At 32.1% G+C, this 22,500-nt stretch overlaps 1 protein-coding gene across 1 annotated transcript in view; it reads left to right on the top strand.

Moving 5' to 3' along the window:
• LOC145260618 (uncharacterized) overlaps window positions 1–22,500 on the top strand; it is a 204,443-nt gene that overhangs the window by 9,314 nt on the left and 172,629 nt on the right. The window contains exon 2 of the mRNA XM_080118930.1: window positions 1,397–1,439. Within this exon, the coding sequence (XP_079975056.1) occupies window positions 1,397–1,439 (43 nt within the window). The remainder of the gene's footprint in view (window positions 1–1,396; window positions 1,440–22,500) is intronic.

The raw sequence follows: 22,500 nt of genomic DNA, 5'->3' as shown, positions 1-22,500 counted from the left end.
AAATTAAGGATGGAGACATGGGGGGGGGGATGGCTTCACACTCGGTCCTAGCTATTTTTTTTGTACTCTTGCATAATTTGACCTGGATTCTCGGGAAATCCCGTGAAGTATGGATCAAGTGAGACGCAGACTAATTAAAAAAAAAAAAAAAAAACGAACAAAAAAAAAAGAAAAATGCAAATAATAAAAAAAAACCTTTTAAATTACTGAAAATATTTTTATTTTATTTATTTATTTTTTTTGTGCAAAATATTTATCAACAAAAAGTCTTTTTTTCGTTTTTTTTTTTTTTTTTTCAAAACATGAAAGTTTTACTTTTTTAGCGTAAATTGTTAGGTGTAAGTACAAGTTTTTTTTTAAAAAGACTTTTTGTTCATTTAAATTTGTTTTTGGCGGGAGGGGGGAGTTTCCACAGAAACTTTATATATATATATATATATATATATATATATATATATATATGTGTGTATATATATATTTTTTTAAAGAAAATATGTAAAAATATGTTTATTACGAAAGTGTAAATTGTTAGATGAAAATACAGGAAAAAAACATTTTTTTTTTTGCAAGAAAGCTTAATATTTTTATTTTATTTTATTTTTTGCCGGCGGAACAAATTTCTCGAGATGATGATATTTCTATAGGAATCTTTGACTTCAATCGACTGTTGAACGGCCATCGACTGCAAAGAGGGAGGGAGAGGGAGTAGAAGAAATGGAAGGAAGCTCCCCAAGAACCGAGTAGTTTTCGGAAATGTGATTTATGATGGAGACAAAAGGATCGTTTCCGAATTTTTGTCTCCACATAAATTCAAGTAAATATGTACATAGGAGTTCCGGGTTGGTCCCGCATTCTTGCTTGTTTCGTTGTTTTGCTTCCTTCCCACATCCTCTCGATGTGGTTCGTTGTTGCCTTCATCGCGGGGTCTACAAAATGCATACTTATGTTCAGTGTTCAGGGGTTGGTGGAAGCCTTCTCCTCCTACTTTGTTATAGGCCCTTCCAACAGTCGGATATACGACCGTAGTCCCCGGCAGAATATATTTGTTTATTATTGGAAGGAGGTTTTCGGCGTTGCGATTTGGTGCGATCACCAAAAATCTCCTGTTGTCGATGATATAAATAAAAAATAAAAAGTTGATTTAGCGTTTCAACATTTGAACAGCGCTCAGCTGAAACCGATCATTGCCAGTCTCGCCCGATCCATGTTTAACGGGAATTCACGAAAATCCGGGTCAAATCTTGCTAGAGTACCATTTTTTTTTTGTTATTTTTTGAAAAAAAAAAAAAAAAAAATGAATGATTCCGAAATAATATTGTTGTAATTTTTATAATTTTGTTTGCTTGTATACAAAGCCTCACCTGTCCGACATTTTATATTTCTGTATCTTTAACAGGAACGGCACTTAAAACTTGCAAAACACAAGATGGAACGACAACGTGAGTACTCAGTCCCCCCCCTACATCAGATATTGCAACTTCTCTTTCAAATCTGCCTGTTTTGCAACTACCTTAATGGAATGTGCTCTGATTAACTCGTAACACTTGTTCAGCAAAATCCCACCCCTTAACTGTAGCGGTCTCTAGATACCAGAATGCCTCGACTCTAATAGTTTCTTTTTCGAACTGCTAGACTTTTGAATTCCCTCCCTGTTTCCTGCTTCTTTGACTGTACTATCACGCAGAAGGTTAAATGTAAAGTAAACAAGCATCTCACTACTCAACTTCCTATATTGTGTCTTTGTAGCCATATACCAAAATAGTAGTCACTTGTTTGAAATGAATAAAAGTAAAAAAAGAAAAAAAATACCGCCATTATAACTGCGATCATTGTTGATTATGTTTATCCTGTTTATTTATTGTTGACTAGGGAAAGGATGCCCGGCTTTGCCCGGCTTTGCCCGGCCGTAAATTACGTTTAAATATGATATTTTAATTTGTCCAGATTTCGTATATATTATTTTAGAGTCGTGATTTCAAAAGTAAAAAAAAAAGAAAGTGTTTAGGTGCTATCAGCTAGAATCGAAACCAAAAACAAAACAGTAGCATTTAAAGCTGATGACGTTACCACTGTACCAACGTGATAGGCATATGAACTAATGAAAAATAAACGATGAATGTACAAAACGTATAACGATTTTTTTTTTTTTTACAATTTTGACTCGTATTTCACTCTTTAAAAACTATTTTAACCGGCTAAAGATCCATAAAAAACGCTCCATACAAAAAAAAATCCAATCATTTGAGGCCACTAGCGACGCTCTGCGACTTTTAGTTTCAAAATAAGAGATAGTTTGACAATATGGCGACCGACAGACATAGTGGGTTTATAAATTTGATTACAAATTACCCATGCAACAATAATTGATTTTAATAATGATTAATTTTAACACGATTCCAATTGAGCTTAGACAGCATATTCTTTTTAATGAAATGTGATGTGAACCAATATCTCACTGCTCAACTCCCTATATAGTGGCCTTGTAGGCATGATCACAAATAGTAACCCCTAACGTACATATAGCAATATGTCTTGTTTGGATTGGCTACTACTACTACTACTACTACTACTACTACTACTAAACAACAACAACAACAACAACAACAACAAACACAAACAACTTGCCCTGACGGTATACTTCATTTGAGATATTTAATTTTAATTTTATTTCTTCGAATCTTTTGAGATGAGGTTTAATGATTTGTGTATTCATTTGAGGCTCATGGCACAGTGGATAGAGGCGTTTATTCTCTACGATTCCAGGTGAGCATTGGCTGAAGATAGCAGTTTCAATCCTACCCAAAGCAGGCTAGGGGATTAGGCGGCCAAAACGTGGTGCGACAACAGCAACAACAACTATGGAAGGCAGTAATTATTGGAGATACAGTTAGAAGACTCGGCATTCCCATCCTATCGTGGTGAATTGCCTGAAGAAGGCCAGAGGATGAGTTGGCCGAAATGTGGCGAAACAACAACTATGAAGATGAGGATAACAGTCCGCAAAGAAAAAAAAATGAATGTATAATATTAGTTATTAAAGATAGTTCATGTTTTGGTCAAAAATGTCTAGTGGACGATGGTTGGTTTCGTTGTTTTCGTTTTACGGCACATCAACCCATTTCAACTTATTTTATGTCGAATTCAATGATTTTGAAGAATTTTTTTAAAATAGAATATATATTTGTTTTTTGTTTTTTTTTTCAAGTCGGTTTCTATTTAACCCATAGTTGGGACCCTAACACTCCGGGTCAGAGTGGACCTGGGAGCAATGGCAGGCTGGGGCCTCACCATCGGATATAGTTTAAGGACCTCTAGAGGACGAAATGAAGACTCACTATTAAAAAGTTGATTTCTAGGTTTATTTGCGTCTGGTATCAACGAATATCACAGTTAAATTTGTCGCCGACAAGTCGTTCTTATGCTATTAAGACCTTCATTATCTAATGTATTCTTTACTGTTTTCACTGGTCGCCATTCTTTATATGGGGAGGGGTGTTTTGTCATGCATAGAGAATAAGTGGCTTATGAAACAAGAAAAAAATGGCGGCCATTTTAAAGTATTAGATAAAACATGGGAACATGAAAGAGTTAATATCATAAAAATAATTACTTGCCGGCGACAAATTAAACTGCGGTGTTCTTTTATACCGTACCCGAATACGCATAGAAGTCAACTTTTTAAAGGCAACGCTTTATTTGGTCCTCTATGACATAATGATCCTTTTTTATATAGAGATTTTGTATACAAGAATGAAATAACCTAAAACCATAATTCTTCTAATTTCATGAGTCGTTTTGGAGATAAATTGATGTTCCCATTAGTGTTGGGACGATTAATCGGAATCGGAATCGGGAATTAAAAAAAATTCAGAACTTTCCTCGTATCGATTTGGTTTGATTTGGTTGGTTGTTTTACGGCATATCAACCTTTTTTCAGATTATTTAATGCCGGATGCAGTTATTTTGAAGAATAATTTTTTAATAGAATATATTTCGTTTTTTTTTTTTTTTTTTTTTTTTTTAAGTCGGTTTCTATTTAACCCATAGTTAGGACCCTAACAGGTACTACCAATCCGGATCAGAGTGGACCTGGGAGCAATGGCAATTAAAGGGTGGCTCCACACTCCCCAAAGCCCGCAAGCTGGGGCCTCACCATCGGATATAGTTTAAGGTCATATCTAGGACCTTCTCGCATTGAAATCAGTATCGGAATCAGTATCGGAATCTGAAAAAAAAAAAAAGAAACGAGACTAATTTGCGATTCCAAAATCCATTCTTTTATTTTTAACTTTCATTGCTGACATCAACGATAAATATTTATTGATTTTAACCTAACAGTTAAACTTAAACTCTATATATCACAAACAACAAATTTCGATTAGAATTAAACCGAAAGAAATGGCACGGTAAAATGGCACAGGTAAAATGGCATGAGTAGATTATTAGGAAAAATGGCACAAGTGAAAATAAAACACTCAGAATGAAGTTATCGAATTTTTCAATCAACTGCGAAGAATGAAATGGTGGAATTTTGCTGCTGATCGAGTGGTTTAGGGATATTTACGTTGAGGGAGGATGAGAATGTTGGTCGGAGTTTATGAAAGTACTTGTAAAAAAAGTATATAGATGCGACAGCAGTTGCAGCTTGGAAGATAGTGCGAAACTTGTTAGGTTGGAAATTCATTTCTGCACTCTGTCGAGAAAATTGGGGGGGGGTCAGTGGTTGCTGAACCAGCCTAGAAGTTGCAACACTGCTGTATTAAAGGGCGCAGAGAGAAAGAGAGAGAGAGAGAGAGAGAGAGAGAGAGAGAGAGTACTTTCTTTGCAGCAGGCTTGGCGGCATCTTCTATGCACATATTTCACTTGATGTCAGCTAAGAATGTCAGGTCGAGGAGTTAAAACATTGAAGTCTCATGAAAGATGCTATCGACCATGACGCTCAGTCTTATCATTCATATACAAATCACCTAATATGGATTACATCAGCTAACACAGAAATTATCAGGTTGCGCCGCTTAATTAATGAATAATTCTATTTTATTGACTCTGGCCGATTTCGCATGTATCGATTTAGGCGTCCTCAGGATCGGAGGTAGTATGTATGAAATTAAAAATCAAATAATTAAAGACACATGATCTCTCTCTCTCTCTCTCTCTCTCTATCTATCTATCTATCTATCTATCTCTCTATCTCTCTCTCTCTATATATATATATATGTATGTATATATATATATATATATATATATATATATATATATATAACGAAATAAAACACGTTTGGTGTTATTTGGATTATTCGGACTACTGTTCTCATTTTGTGTTATTTTCACAACGTTTCTGTCGATATAAACTCCGACCTTCTCAGGTGTATCTCGTCGAATTCAGGAATCTTTCTGTCGAATCTGCATAAAACTTCGAACAGAACCTTTTATTTAATTCACTTGGGTACCATGTTCTCGTTCCGTCAGTCACAACTGGGTAGAAATCGTAAGTAATCTATATATTAATAGGATAACGTATTTTATTTATTTTGTGTGTGACGCTTATATCCGAGTGACTGTTGTTTAATTGCTATGGACTTCTATTTCATTATAACTGATGACACTCAAGTCATTTATCCTTTTATAAATAATATCACCAAGTATTCATCATAAGTCTTGGTTTCGGTTTCGATTACAGCTGATGGCACTTAAGTCATCTATTTTTTTTATAAATAATTTTATCCAGAATTCTTCATAAGTTTTGGTTTCGGTTTCGATTATGGCTGACGGAACTCAAGTTATATATATATATATATATATATATATATATATATATATATATATATATATATATATATAAATATATTTTTTTCATACGTTTTGGTTTCGGTTTTGATTCAACCTGATGTACCCAAGTCATATGGATATATTTGTTTTATTTTTGAAATCGCAACTTTATAATATATAAAAATCGATAGAAAATTAACTCTGTGATAATATATATGAAATCTGCAAGAATTAAAATATCATATTTAAGCGTACTTTACGACCAGGCTACACCGGGCGTCCCTGCTAGCTTAGACAAATACTTTTGTAGTTTTAACAAAAGAGCTACAATAATATCAGAGCATCTCCATTTACGCTTAACATCTACAGAATGCCAACATCAATATATTACATATGAATGAGTCTCCTGTGAGATTTCCACAGATACCGCTAGTTTACAATTAAATTTTGAATGTTGCTCATGCTGAGGATTGAAATAACTTCCAGAAATGTGTAACTTACAACTGATTTTTACCAAGTAATTTATCTATTTGGGGAAAATTCAATTCAATCCTTAGTGCGGGCGATATCCAAAATACAATTGCGAATTATTTAGGACTTCTACCCAGTCATGGCTGACGGAACGAGAACATCCGTGGATTAAATAAAGAGTTTCGTTCGAAATTCCATGCAAATTTCCGAGCGCAACAGAAAGATTCCAGAATTCGACAATGTACACCTGAAAAAATTCAGCTTCAAACATTGTGAAAACAACAGTCAAGTTGAGAACAGTAGTCCGAAAAATGTAAAAAAAAAAAAAAAAAAATACGACTAATAAATTCTTATCTAAAAAAATTTACAAACATAAAACACGTTTCATATTGAATGTTTAGTTTGAATCTGTTTACATGTTTAGTGAAACCTAACCATAATTAAGCTTTACTCAGATTCTAATTGGAAAATTTCACTAAGCGTAATCTTACATCGCAATTTACCGTAATAACCCCATGGTTACGCACTTGCATATAAATACTCTTTCACGTATATGCATCAAAACTTTAACCGTTTCCCTCTTATAAGGGAAGGGCAGCAGTTATCTATACCGATAGCTCTCGCTCCCTCCCTTCTCCCCTCTCTCTCTCTCTCTGATTCAGTTTAAAGATAGTTCTCCTTTACTCATTCGCCAGGTAAGATCTAGAAGTTTCATGTAACTGACATCACTGCCAGAACACGTAGCCTTCTTTGAATTCTAATTGTAAATTTCCACTCTACCTAATTTTTGTTACCTTACGTGGAAATTTACCATGCTAATTGCACACACGCTTCTTATCTTGCGACAACACAAGACACCAAAAGAAAGCATGTACAATTATATTTTTTAAAATCGTTTTCCTATATAGATAGTTGTGTATTTCTGCAGGGTGAGATTTAATGCCTACTAGACACCATCCTCGGGTATCTTCGCTCTCTGTATATGGGTTTATTTGAGGTAAATCCTGACCAATTATTCAAAAAGAAAAATGGTATGCTGTTTCTTCAAGCAATACAGCACGTTCTCGAGTTACGGACGGGGCACCCCATTATATTACTAGAGGACAGTTTTGAATGAAATTTTTTTAAAAAAAGTAGACAATAAGAAACTTATCTATAAAAGTGCAATTGCCTCTGCGTGTGTACATTTCCTTACTAAACTACACTGTCAATTATCAGTCTACAGACTCGAGATTTGACTTAAGGGGTACTGAGATTTGGGAAATCATTTTAGTCGGTTTTTGGCAAGAATTTGGACTGTCAACAATTTGATCTCTGAAAACTCTACCACACTCCTACACCAATTTTGGGTCTAAACACTTGAAATTTTAGATGTAGGTTACTTGGACATGGATCAAACTTTTTAATTTGAGCTCCATAAAAACAAATGTTAAAGGGTCAAAATTGGGGTCAAAGTTAAAAAGAATTTGACCTCTGCGGTCTCTACCAAATTCCTCAGCCAAATTTTTGGTCTAAACATTTGAAATTTTACATAAAATGTATTTAGACATAGAGCAAGCTTTTTAATCGGGTTTTGACCGAAAATTTGGCTGCCAAGGTGTCAAAATTCCAAAGATTTTACCTTTGCGGTTTCTAAGAAACTATTGAGTCCATTTTTGGTCTAAACATTTGAAATTTTACATAAAGTGTAGTCAGACATACAGCAAGCTTTTTAATCAGACTGAATAGACCTTCCTATCTCTGGAAGTGGCACACCAGCTATGACTATCGAAACAGGGTCAGCCATAAAGTGTTGCATTTATTTGCTTCCCACTGAGCAAATTAGGCACAAGGTCGTTTTTTAATGTGAAGAGAGAGAGAGAGAGAGGGAGTGGGAGGAAAAAGGGGACCAGCTCCCGAGAGGTGGGAAATGGGAGCTGTATAGTGATTTGCACACTGCTATGTAGGGTAGCCCCTACATGGACCAGAAGATTGCCGCAAGGGCAATGGTCTTTGATTGCAGCATTTGCCGGAACAGATACTACACTTTGATCTTGGCCAAAAGGCCACAAAGTTCCCCCATCTGGGAGGGGAGGGGTGTTGTCAGCCATAAAGCGTTGATGAAAAAAAGTTTTATCCCCCCCCACCTCCGCTATCTGCATGATCTGGTCATGATTCCAAAGAAGGTAATACTGTTTTGTTATTATTACTAATGGCAAATTGTGATGATAAAGTAGCAAATGGCCAAATCTCACCATAAACATTTATTTTCTGAAAACATTCCTATCTTAACATTATTCGTAGTATAACTGGAGTGTTCTTTAATCCTGACCGTGCGTTCACTCTCTCGCTAGAATCAGCTTCTCTTTTCTTTGTTACTAGCAGGCCGCCCGGCATTGCCCGGTCGTAAAATACGCCTAAATATGATATTTTGATTAATGCAGGTTTCGTATTTATTATCATACTAGCAGGGACGCCCGGCGTAACCCGGTGTAACCTGGCCGTAAAATACTCTTAAATATATTTTTATTTATGCAGATTTCTTATATATCATTATAGCATTGTAGTCATTTTTTTATCGATTCTTTTATATTATAAAGTTGTGATTTAAATATATATATATATATATATATATATATATATATATATATATATATATATATATGGCGTTACTGATAATAGATAAATTAAAATAACAGTTTCGATTATCGGTAATTATTGGGGGTATCTTGAGACAAAACTTAACTAATATCGCTTCCAGACTTATACACTAAAGTTTTGTAAATTTTAAAGAAAATCTGTTCAGCCGTTTCGGAGTATATAACCAATTCTCTCTCTCTCTCTCTCTCTCTCTCTCTCTCTCTCTCTCTCTCTCTCTCTCACACACACACACAGAGACAAAGTTGCATTTATATAATTGTAGCGATTATATTGGATCCAATTTATAGTAATGATATAAAAAGTTGGTGCTAGTGCAGAGAGTTATCCGCGCTATTTTTTAAATCGTATTTCCAAGTTTAATTAAAGTTTAATGTGCTTTTTTATTCAATTATAAGGTTGAAGTATAGAAGAGGTACAAAACATCTTCCCCTCCCCATGTTAAGAATGGTTTTTTAAATAATACATACATATTATCTTCGTCCGGATCACTCTCTGCACTAGTACCAAAAAGTTAAAAAAAATAAAAATAAATAAATAACTCGTGCGCCACCACCGAGAATCGAAACCAAAATCTTTTGCTTAAGATTTACGTTTTTTTGTTTTTTTTTACATTAATGCATCAGCTATGAAGACACATTTCCTGCCAGCTAAAAGTTAAAACCTGAACCAATAACCATTATGTTTGTGCTGCCGTCGTTTCACTGTCACCTGGCAAATTCCATTTCTTTATAGTTCACACTTTTGTAAGAATTTTCCCCGGCTAAAACCCAAATATAAAGTTTGACATGGGTTCAAATACCCTATATATTAAGTTTCATGTCTCTAGACCAAAAACTGACAGAAGAGTTTGGTTGGCAGCATTTTCTAAACAAAAATATATACGTATACATAAATATATATGAAAACAATTTTGTGTTTACGATAAACTTTTGACGCAAATATTATGCAAGTATAAATCATGTAAAATATGTGCATAAATATAATTACACGTAATAGTTAACTAAAGATGATTATCCCATAAGAAAACTAAAAAAAACTATTAGGGAATTAATTAAAATGAATGTTTTAAAGAATATGCAAATTAGCTAGATCTTTTGCAGATGAATGCAATTCCACGAATCATATATAACAAGGTTGTATTTTCTTTGGAAGTAAATAGAAGAAAAGATTTTTAATATGAATATCAATACACACAAAGAAAACAAATTTATATATATATATATATATATATATATATATATATATAAATTGAATTCTTCTTTTTACTTTTCTTCTTCTTTTTATTATTTACTCACTAGGAGTAGTAACATAAGCCGTCATCAAAACTTTCTCTTTGAGAACTATTTGCGGCGTTTTCCGAGTCTGAGTAGCAACAAGTTTTCTGAGATTTCTTGTGCTCTCTACCTATTATTATTATTATTATTATTATTATTATTATTATTATTATTATTATTATTATTATTGTTGTTATTATTATTATTGTTGTTATTATTATTATTGTTATTATTATTATTATTGTTGTTATTATTATTATTGTTATTATTATTATTATTATTATTATTATTGTTGTTATTATTATTATTATTATTATTATTATTATTATTGTTGTTATTATTATTATTGTTATTATTATTATTATTATTATTATTGTTGTTATTATTATTATTATTATTATTATTGTTGTTATTATTATTATTGTTATTATTATTATTATTATTATTATTATTATTGTTATTATTATTGTTGTTATTATTATTATTGTTATTATTATTATTATTATTATTATTATTATTGTTATTATTATTATTATTATTATTGTTGTTATTATTATTATTGTTATTATTATTATTATTATTATTATTGTTGTTATTATTATTATTATTATTATTATTATTGTTGTTATTATTATTATTGTTATTATTATTATTATTATTATTATTATTGTTATTATTATTATTATTATTGTTGTTATTATTATTATTGTTATTATTATTATTATTATTATTATTGTTGTTATTATTATTATTATTATTATTATTATTATTGTTGTTATTATTATTATTGTTATTATTATTATTATTATTATTATTATTATTGTTGTTATTATTATTATTGTTATTATTATTATTATTATTATTATTGTTGTTATTATTATTATTGTTGTTATTATTATTATTGTTATAATCATTGTAATTATTATTATTATTTTTATTATTATTATGATTATTATTATTATTATTATTATTATTATTGTTATAATTATTGTAATTATTATTATTATTATTATTATTATTATTATTATTACTATTGTTATAATTATTGTAATTATTATTATTATTATTATTATTATTATTATTATGATTACTATTGATATAATTATTGTAATTATTATTATTTTATTATTATTATTATTATTATTATTATTAAAGTTATTATTATATTCATTATTATTATTATTATTTTTATTATTATTATTATTATTATTGTTATAATTATTGTAATTATTATTATTATTATTATTATTATTATTATTATTATTATTATTATGATTATTATTATTATTATTATTGTTATAATTATTGTAATTATTATTATTATTATTATTATCATTATTATTATTATTATTATTATTACTATTATTATAATTATTGTAAGTTTTCTCAGATTTCTTGTGCTCTTCACCTATTATTATTATTATTATTATTATTATTATTATTATTATTATTATTACTATTGTTATAATTATTGTAATTATTATTATTATTATTATTATTACTATTGATATAATTATTGTAATTATTATTATTTTTATTATTATTATTATTAAAGTTATTATTATTATTATTACTATTATTATTATTGTTATAATTATTGTAATTATTATTATTATTATTATGATTACTATTGATATAATTATTGTAATTATTATTATTTTATTATTATTATTATTATTATTATTAAAGTTATTATTATATTCATTATTATTATTATTATTTTTATTATTATTATTATTAAAGTTATTATTATATTCATTATTATTATTATTTTTTTTATTATTATTATGATTATTATTATTATTGCTATTGTTATAATTATTGTAATTATTATGATTGTTATAATTATTATAATTATTATTATATATTATTATTATTGTTGTTGTTGTTATAATTATTGTAATTATTATGATTATTATTATTATTTTTATTATTGTTATAATTATTGTAATTATTATTGTTGTTATTCTTATTCTTATTTTTATTCAATATAGCCTTCATAAACGTTAGTAATAAAGAAACATAGATACATGAAATTGGGATTTTATTATTTCTTTATAGAATATATGTATAAAACACCATTGTTGTGTCTAAATGTCCCTCTCTTTCTCTTTCTTTATATATATATATATATATATATATCTTTATCTATCTATCTATCTATCTATCTATCTACTGGTTCCCTCGAAAGAGATTGATCTCCCTTGCTTATTCGTCACGTATGACTGGCGACTTTCTGTCTATGCGACGTCATTACTTGAACACGTAACCTTACTCGAATTTTAATTAAAAAATTCCACTTTATTTAATTTTCGGCCTTATTTTTACACACCAGCCTCTTATCTTTCTATGAAGAACGTTCCGTATTTCTTGTGACTAGTGCAAGCAAATATTTTGCCCTTTCTACAGATGATGAAGTGTTATAAGTGTGATAAGGATGGCGTAGAGTAAATTTTATAAAAGTCGATCAAAATAAATCTAGAGATGACGTCCCTTCGCAAATCATAGATATTATAATCTAGGGAGTATATAAAAAGTTCTAAAGCATAGTAGCCCCCATCCCCACCGAAAACCCCGGCGAAAAAAGCCTTTCTCGGACATACAAAAACGCGCGCGGCAGTTTTGCTTTATATATTATAGACTAGCATGGGTGTCCGGCGTTTTCCGTGTGTTTGGCGAAAAAAAAAAGTTGTAGTAGGCAGGCAGGCTCAAACACGTGACGCGAAGGCGAAAGAGAAAGTTGAGGTGTGTGTAAGGGCGTTGGCTGAGCAAAACAAAACAAAACAAAAAAAAATAAAAAATAAAAATCAATAAATAAATAAAAAATAAAAAAGGAAAATTGCAAGCGCAAAAAAAGTGGTTGTAGGCAGGCAGACTCGAATCCGTACCGCGAAGAAAGAAAATAAAGTGACCCCCCCCCCCCAAAAAAAACGTCCGAATGGTCGACCTTCGAAGAGATATCGATCTCGTGAAAATCCGCCGCCTTTGTCAAATGTTTTAGGCAGACATATAAACATACATACATGAGATCTATGTTATAGATTACCTTTCACTACAACTGTGTAGTTTTTGTAGGACCTCATAAAAATACCATGTATATAGGAAAGAAAAATATTTTTTAAATGAATGAAACAAAAGTTTTCAAGAATTACATAAAACCTACAAATTACTTAGCTTTAGCGATAATATGAGTTGTTGATTTGGAAAGTGTTGTTTTTTTGATTGAAGGGGAAATAAAATAGCTTCGGTTTCGTTGTTTTTTTTATTTATTTATTTTATTTTATTTCATGTATTTATTTATTTTGTACTTTGATATTTTGTTAAGAACAGCAGTATATGTATCTATTTCTTAAATGGAACGTTTAATTGTAAGATTTAACTAAAAAATAAAATTTCAGTAAATATATATATTCAATAAGATAAAAAGCTATAGCAAACATCTAAATGACTATTTTAACCGCAGTTCCTGATTTCAAAAAACGAAGAATTAAAAGATTCATCTGACTTACTTTTAATGCTAGGTTTATTTATGGTGTCTTTTAAATTCAATAAAAACCCTTCAAAATTTGCTGATGAGGAGACCTTGCTTATCAAAAAACTATATATAATTATTGTACATAACTTGATGTATACCACAATAAAAAGCATTGTTTTCCGAAACGATCGTACAGATAATTGATTTTGTTGTTGTTCCTTCTTATAAAACGGATTTTTAATTTAATTAAAATTTGATTTTTAAATTTTAAATTATCAATCACATTACTTAATATTCAATTAGCTCTAGGACATTTAACTATCGAGCTTATTATATATCTAAATTACAACGAGCACTTTCTATTTCCTGTATTTTAATTAAACTTGTAATTTCACTGTTACATTAAAATACACTCAGCTCTTTAGATTATTTATACACAAAGAAAACATAATGTAAAATCACACCCTTGAAATAAATATATTTTAAAATGCAAAACAAATATTAGAGATTCATTTTTTCATTAAAATATTTCAATATGAAGTCTCTAATTGAAAAATGTTCTGAAACACACAATCATCCCAGCAGCTCAAAAGAATCAGAAATAGTTACTTTAAATAATTACTGAACAAAACTCGAAGCGAGATCATAATAAAAATGGACATTTAGCATCATATAGCATTGATTAACCTAGTAATTAGACAGCTTTATTAATGAAACAATAAAGGTTTTTTTATACATTTATTCTATATTTTTATTTTTTACAAGGCAAGTCGAAATATTATATCATGTATAACATGTTACTAATAATCAGCCGTTTTGGTATTTTTATGTGTTTACATTTTTATAATTCATGTCCAGATTTGTTTATATCCTGATACATTTCTATCGTCCCTGGAATAAATAATGTTTGTTTACGAAGATACAAAACTGAAGTGAAAACTGATTACTTGTTGTATAATTTCATTTTCGGTGCGTGCGTAACGGAACGATGCGTTTTTTCCTCTTTCAAATGTTCGTCTTTACTTTTGTAAGCATGAAGTGTATGTAATTGTAGTGTCGAAGAATTTCCAAATCAATATCAAAATCAGAGAGCTAAATGAAGGCGACATTTTGACTACACGCCGAATATGTAAATTTGACCTCTTGCTAACATTTAGTGTGACCACTCTTTTTTTCAATACGATATTCCAACGGTCTCACAGCTAGAGATGAAAGAATTCACAAATGATGAAACATAGGTCATTCTAAGTCATCGCATATTTGAGGGTCGTCAAATAAATGAGTTTCTCCGTTTTTTTATTTTAAGAAATTTATCGATTGGCGGGCGAGTGAATTACGACTTTTAGTCGCCCCAAGAAATTTTCAGTCGACTGTGGCGACCGGTCGTGTAAAGTTTCAAAGGCTGATGGTTGACTATTATAGAAAACTGATCACATATAATGATAGAAGATGTATTGAGACACAGGAATGGGTATGTTTGATCTGGCATAATGATGATTCATTAAAATTGTGGGGTCTGAGTTCGCGCCTGGTCCACAAAGTATCGAAATAAAAAATTTAAAAATTAAAAAAAACGTTTATTAGTGTTTTTGATATAGATGTACATAATAATACTTTGATAAGTATGTTTTAAGTTAAATAGGGATAGTATAATAAAATTTTGGGGTCTGCGTTCGCGTCTGGCCTCCATAGAATGGAAATAGGCACAAACTTTAATAAAGACTTTTCATATCTATCTGCGTAAGTATACTTTGATAATTATGTTTCAGTTTAAGAAATATGGTATAATAAAATTCTGGGGTGTTCGTTCGCGCCTGACCTCCATAGAAGTGAAATATGTCACAAAATTTAACAAGGTTTTTTTTAATATAGATCCAGAATATTGTGATAAGTATTTCAGTGTGAACAGGTATGGTATAATGAATTATGGGGTTTATCTATTTCATTTTTACTTTCATCATATTTTGCTTTGGTTTTGATACCCCCAAATTCGAAGCTATCTTTATACAGCCCTTCCTTTTCATAGCCTATAATACTTTCATAAATCAGAGTCCATTTTCTGTAGGCTGTTTTTGAACCCAGTCAACGACGGGTACTTTTACTAGTATATATATATATATATATATATATATATATATATATATATATATATATACATATATATATATATATATATATATATATATATATATATATTAATGAAAACAAAGGAATGTAGTGTTTACCTGATATACGCAATGGTAAACTTCAAACTAATATAAATAACAGTACTTCTATATAGAAAATGTAATCGCAACTGAATTAAAAAAGCTCAATACACAATAGAGAGTAGAGCTTATTATAAAAGAAATAAAATTTAAACTGTAAGTTGAACTTTACAATCAAAATTATTTTTTCATTTTTTTATTTGGCAATTTATAACTACAATAAACTGTGGTTTCACTTAATGCCTAAACTAGCAAATTCTAGCATTGCTACAAATATAATTTGGCGATTTCTTTATGTACTCTGATGAGAATAATAATAAGCATAACATTCTTTGAAACTCCGCAGAATAAGGACTTTGTAAATGTTTTGTTTGGGGTATTCAGTCGAACAATAAATTTTGATTGTAAAGTTTAACTTAGTTTTAATTTTCTTTCTCTTATATATATATATATATATATATATATATATATATATATATATATATATATATATATATATCTTCTCTTTCTCTATATAAATAAAATGAACTCATTTTTTCCAGTCTGATTTTGACATTAATAGGATTAAAAATCAAGATATTTCATGCAAATATAATATGCACAAACGACAGAACAATATCTGAGGTGTGTTATAGGCTTATTATTTCTCAAATTCCTCGATAATCTTAGATTTCTATACTTTTTCTGCTGAGAAGTCACGGCCAAAATCGGTTAAGATCAATGGAAGTGGTAAAATATTTTCTCTCTAAAGAATTCCTCCTCCCCCTGCCACCACTTAACGCCGTTTGGGGATCGTTCACAAGGAACAGTTGAGAAGAGAACACCGGTTTGGCTTCGTAGTTCTTTCATGTGAAGTTATTTAAAATCACCAAACTAAGCTGCAGTGCTCTGTGGCGTAGTGGTTAGCGTGCTGGACAATACACATTATATTTTCACGTTCGCGCCGACCTACCGTAGTCGTTTTTTTTTCCCTAAACAACTGGAATGGACTTTTCTTGGTGGCCGAACTGTTAACGTTGCAAATGTTTATTTATTTTTTTTTTCACACTTTATTTTCCTACTTTTACTCATGACTCCGGGTTTGATCCTTCCTACTTACCTACCATAACATTTTTTAAAACTCCCCCCCCGTCCCGGAAACAAACGCTCGGGCAACGCCGGGTACCCCCGCTAGTATATATATATATATATATGTATGTATGTATATATATGTATGTATATATATTTATGTATATATATGTATGCATATATATGTATGCATGTATATATATATATATATGTATGTATATATATGTATGTATATATATGTATGTATATATATGTATGCATGTATATATATGTGTGTATGTATACATATGTGTATGTATATATATGTATGTATGTATATATGTATGTATATATATGTGTATATATATATGTATGCATATGTCAGGTCATGTCATATGCTACTGGTACCATGTAACCCAATGCTACCTGCCTCATGGTCGGGTTATCGGCGACAAAACTGGTACCCCCACCAGACTTCTTTGGTGAGGAGGGTGGCTAGTCTCCCTGAAGGATTAAAAACAAGACCTTCCAAACCTTGCAAAGGGCGAATGAACTCTTTTTCGGGGTCAACGGCCAACTAGCACCGTGTGCGTGATGTGTGTATGTATGTGTGTGTTGGGGCGGAGAGGACTCCTGTAAGCCATAGTGAAGGCAACCTTTCTAGGAGAAGCAAATCTCTGATGTAAAAAAACATAAAGCGGGAGACCAGTACCCGCATTAAGCTGGTGTGTAGTTTAACTTGTTGCTGGCTATCTTGCTCTTGCTTATTGCCGGATCTCAACATTTTGAATCGAGAGAGAGACTTAGCTGTCGAACAAAGCTAAGACTCTGTAGAATCATCCATGTATAGATACTCCCTCAGGCATTTGTCTATAAAAGTGGTCCTGTGGCGATGGAAAAGTTGTGACGCGTGGATGGTTAAAATGTTGGAAGCATTTAATAATCGATCTCAATGACCATCTTCAGTGTCATGCCTGCTAATTCACCGATAGCACTAAAAAGAAAGACATTTTTGGGCTCATGGACTTTAATATATACATATATATGGGCTCATGGACTTTAATATATACATATATGTATGTATGTATGATATATATGTATGCATATATATATGTATGTATATATATGTATGTATACATGTATATATATATATATGTATACAAAAAAGTAAAAGTCTTACAGGGCCGAAGCAACTTCGGTGGATGATCTGGCGGCTGAATAGTCTTTTCTAGGGATATACCGCTCACCCATGAATTTGGGAAGGGTCTAGAAAAGGTGACCTATAAATTGCCTACCCTTTTATTAGCTGGTCGGCTTCCTGCGGTTCGCGGCTGCTCTATATTTGCAGGAGAAACAATATAAAGTTGAAGAAAAATAATAAACAAGGATAATCAAAATTTTATCAGGAGAGGAATAACCTAACTGCGGCTACGTGGGATGTGAGAACTTTGCTAGATGTCCTAGATAGTAAAAGACCTGAGCGTAGGACAGCTATTGTTGCAAGAGAGCTCGCTAGGTACAGCATAGACATTGCAGCATTGTCTGAAACACGATTGAGTGGTGAGGATCAATTGGTGGAAGTGGGCTCGGGATACACCTTTTTTTTGGAAAGGAAAACTATCGGGGCTGAGACGAGAAGGTAGAATTGGCTTTTCAGTGCGTTCTGATTTGGTGAAGAGGATTGAACAGCCAATCTGTGTAAGTGACAGAATTATGATGATGTGCTTCACTCTTACGCACAGTAGGTATATGACGATTTTATCTGTGTATGCCCCTAGTATGGGTCATGATGAAGACAACATCACGGCCTTTTACCGAGATCTCAGTCGTACCATTTCCTCAATTCCTTTATCTGAGAAGATCTTACTCATGGGTGATCTAAATGCAAGGGGTGGGCAAGGATCATCACACCTGGGACTCACTCGGCCGGTTTGGTGTAGGTAAGGTCAACAGTAATGGTCAGCATTTTCTCCATCTATGCACTCAGTTTGACCTTGCTATCTGTAACACTTTCTTCAGCCACAAAGAGGTCCATAGGTTTACCTGGACCCATCCTCGTTCAAAACAAGGTCACTTGATTGATTATATTATTTCCAGAGAGGCAGATTTGGAGGTTAGGTGGTGTTGGGATTCCCAAGTGGGTTGATGTGTCCAGGCTGGATGATCCAAGTGTACGTAAAAAGCTTCGATCTATAGTTAATTCTGCTGATTTTGATGGGTCGTGGGTGCATTTTAAAAATACAGTCTATGAAATAAGTGTAGATGTTCTTCCGCAAATCTAAACATCAAGATTGGTTTGATGATAATGATTTTGAAATTACTCAACTCTTAAGTGCTAAAAATGAGTTGCACCATAAGATGTTTTCTGCCTTTCATGAAGGTCAATCCCTCCAACAGTCACTTAAAGTAAACAATGGTATTTTCCAAAAGCGACTCCGTGAAATGAAGAATCAGTGGTGGGCTAAAATCGCCAACCAAATCCAGATGACTTTTGATTGTAAAGACCTCAAACGTATGTACCATTTGCTTAAAAAAGCTTTTGGTTCTCAAACACTATCTACATCTCCCCTACTCTCAAGTGATGGAATTGCCCTTATAAAGGATCCTAACAAGATTCTCCTTCGTTGGACCGAGCATTATTCTGATCTCTTTGACAACCCCTCTAATGTTGATGAAGACGTCATCAATGAATTTTTATCACAACAGAAGCTTATCCATGCAATGTCTGTGTTCCCATCTGAGAATGAAACTATTGATCCAATTAACGAAGTGAACGTTGGGAGGGCTCCAGGGCTTGATGGTATTCCTGTGGAAGTTCTCTTACATGGGGGCGATAAACTTGTTCATGAAATTCTTCATCTTATCACTGATGTCTGGAAGGGTGCCTCCCGTCTTAGGATTGGGTTGATGCAATTCTTATATCACTGTACAAGGGAAAGGGGTCCAGGACCAACTGTGGAAGTTATCGTGGGATAAGTTTGTTGGAAGCAGTTGGCAAAGTATTTTCCAGAGTTCTACTCAATAGATTGTTAAAGTATATTTGTCCATCCGTCATTCCAGAAAGCCAAAGTGGCTTTCGTCCGGGCAGAGGAACCACAGATATGATCTTCTCTGCTCGGCAGTTGCAGGAGAAATGTACTGAACACTGCGTTCCGCTTTATCAGGTTTTTGTTGATTTGACTAAGGCTTTTGATACAGTGAGCAGAAGTGCCCTATGAATAATTCTGGGGAAGTTGGGATGCCCACCTCAACTTCGATTACTCAGGGAGCTGCACACTAATATGAAGGCTCGCCTGAACTTCAACGGATGCTTATCGGAACCCATCTCGGTTGACAATGGTGTGAAGCAGGGTGATATCCCAGCACCTACGCTTTTTTCAATTTATTTTGCAACTATGTTATCGTATGCCTTTAGGGAATGTTCTCTAGGTGTTTGTTTGAGTTTCAGAACCACAGGTAGGGTTTTTGATCTTCGTCGTTTTCATGCTTCTACAAGGACCTTTCAGCACCTGGTTCGTGAATTGCTTTATGCGGATAACGCCGATCTTGTGGCCCATAGTGAGAGGGATATGCAGGGTATCATGGATCTGTTCTCAGGGACCTGTGCGTCTTTTGAGTTTACTATTAGTCTTAAGAAGACTAAGATCATGTTCACACCTCCACCCGGTAGTTTGTATGTGGAACCAAATATTTTTGTCAAAAACCAGAGACTTGCCGATATTGACACATTTGTGTATTTGGGTAGTACTCTCGCCAAAGATGGAACCCTGGATGCTGAGGTCAACAATAGGATACACTAAGGCTTTTGGTGGCTTAGAGAAGCGAGTATGGCCTGACAGGGGTATAACTATTCATACAAAGATCAGTGTATATCAATCTTGTATTTTACCATCCCTGCTTTACGCTTCTGAGGCCTGGACAACTTATGGTAGACACATAAAAGTCATGGAGAGAGTGCACCAGAAATTCCTGAAACATATTCTGGGCATCAGGTGGAGCACTTTTATACCTGATATGGATGTTCTCATGCGAGCTGACGTACCTTGTATCGAGAAGTTGATCATACGCAACCAGATGAGGTGGGCTGGACATCTGACAAGGATGGACGACGATAGATTGCCAAAGCGCCTGTTCTATGGTGAAATCACACTAGGAAAGCGCCCACAACATAAACCGAGGAAATGCTTTAAGGATAACATCAAAGATAATCTTAAAGCTCTTGGTATTGACGTGGTCAGTTGGGAAAGTGCTTCCAATGATCGTAAAAAGTGGCGCTCCTTAGTCTACCATGGCTGTGATAGTTTTGAGTAGAAAAAATATGAGCATGCAAAAATGAAGCGTGATATCCGGAAGAAAAATCTGTCAGATATATCAGGTCTGTCGGAGGATTTCATGCAGAACCACACCTGTGATTTATGCGGTAAAATGACTTTATCCGGAGCTGGCCTGGCTAGCCACAAGCATTCACATGGAGATCAATCTTTCTTTGGTGGGGAAAACATTGCAGGGCACAGATGTTCTGTTTGCTCTGTGGTCTGTAAATCGAGTGGAGGCCTGAAGCATCATATGAGCGTCCACAGTAGAGCAGCACCAGTTGGCATCCTTCAATCTTAGCTTAAGTGTGACCTTTGCAACAGACTGTGTAAGAGCAGGTCTGGTCTGAAGCGCCACCTTCGTTTCCACAGAAAATAGGAATTGATGCATCTTGATCACATCTCCACATGTATGTGTGTATAAGTGTATATATGTGTATATAATTTAAAAAAAGGAAAAAAAAGTATTTCATAAATACATGAAAATGAATGAGTAATCAACAATAAAGCAAGGAAAAGATGGTCTTCCTCTGTCAAGAAGTTACAATCACCATATATATATATATATATATATATATATATATATATATATATATATATATGTATATATATGTATATATATGTATGTATATATATGTATATATATGTATATATATATGCATATATATGTATGTATGTATATATATGTATGTATATATATGTATGTATGTATGCATGTATATATATGTATATATATGTATGTATATATGTATATATATATGTATATATATGTATATATTTTTATATATATACAGAGGTAGATAGATTGATAGATATGCATATATATATATATATATATATATATATATATATATATATATATATATATTTCTCTCAAAACCTCAGGGCTTTATGGAGAGACGATTAAAACTTGCTAATAGTATTTCAAATGATCTGAAATAACAGCAAGGGGAGACTTGATTCTAAACTTTTAGATTATTTTCAATTCCTGTCTATATATTTGGTGAAATAAATTCATGTTGAATCATTTCTATATCTCAATTGATATATTTAACATAGATTATTTTTATTTATGCAGGTTATATATTAAACATGGTATTTTTATTTATGCAGATTGCGTATGTATTATTATAGAATCAATCCTCTGTTGATTATTATATATTACGAGGAATAATTTTCCCGGTGGACTAATCCGTAAAAAAATTTAAAAATACAAAAATAATAATGATAATGTCGTTCATCAAATTCCGTCTGTGTTTGTTTACAATATCCCGTCAGCTGATATTTGGGCTTGACGATGAATG

Source organism: Euprymna scolopes, chromosome 36, assembly GCF_053919585.1.
Source record: "Euprymna scolopes isolate OS-2025 chromosome 36, ASM5391958v1, whole genome shotgun sequence".
Lineage (NCBI taxonomy): Eukaryota > Metazoa > Mollusca > Cephalopoda > Sepiida > Sepiolidae > Euprymna > Euprymna scolopes.
The sequence above is the reverse complement of the archived record's forward strand: the minus strand, read 5'-3'. Positions and strand labels throughout refer to the sequence as shown.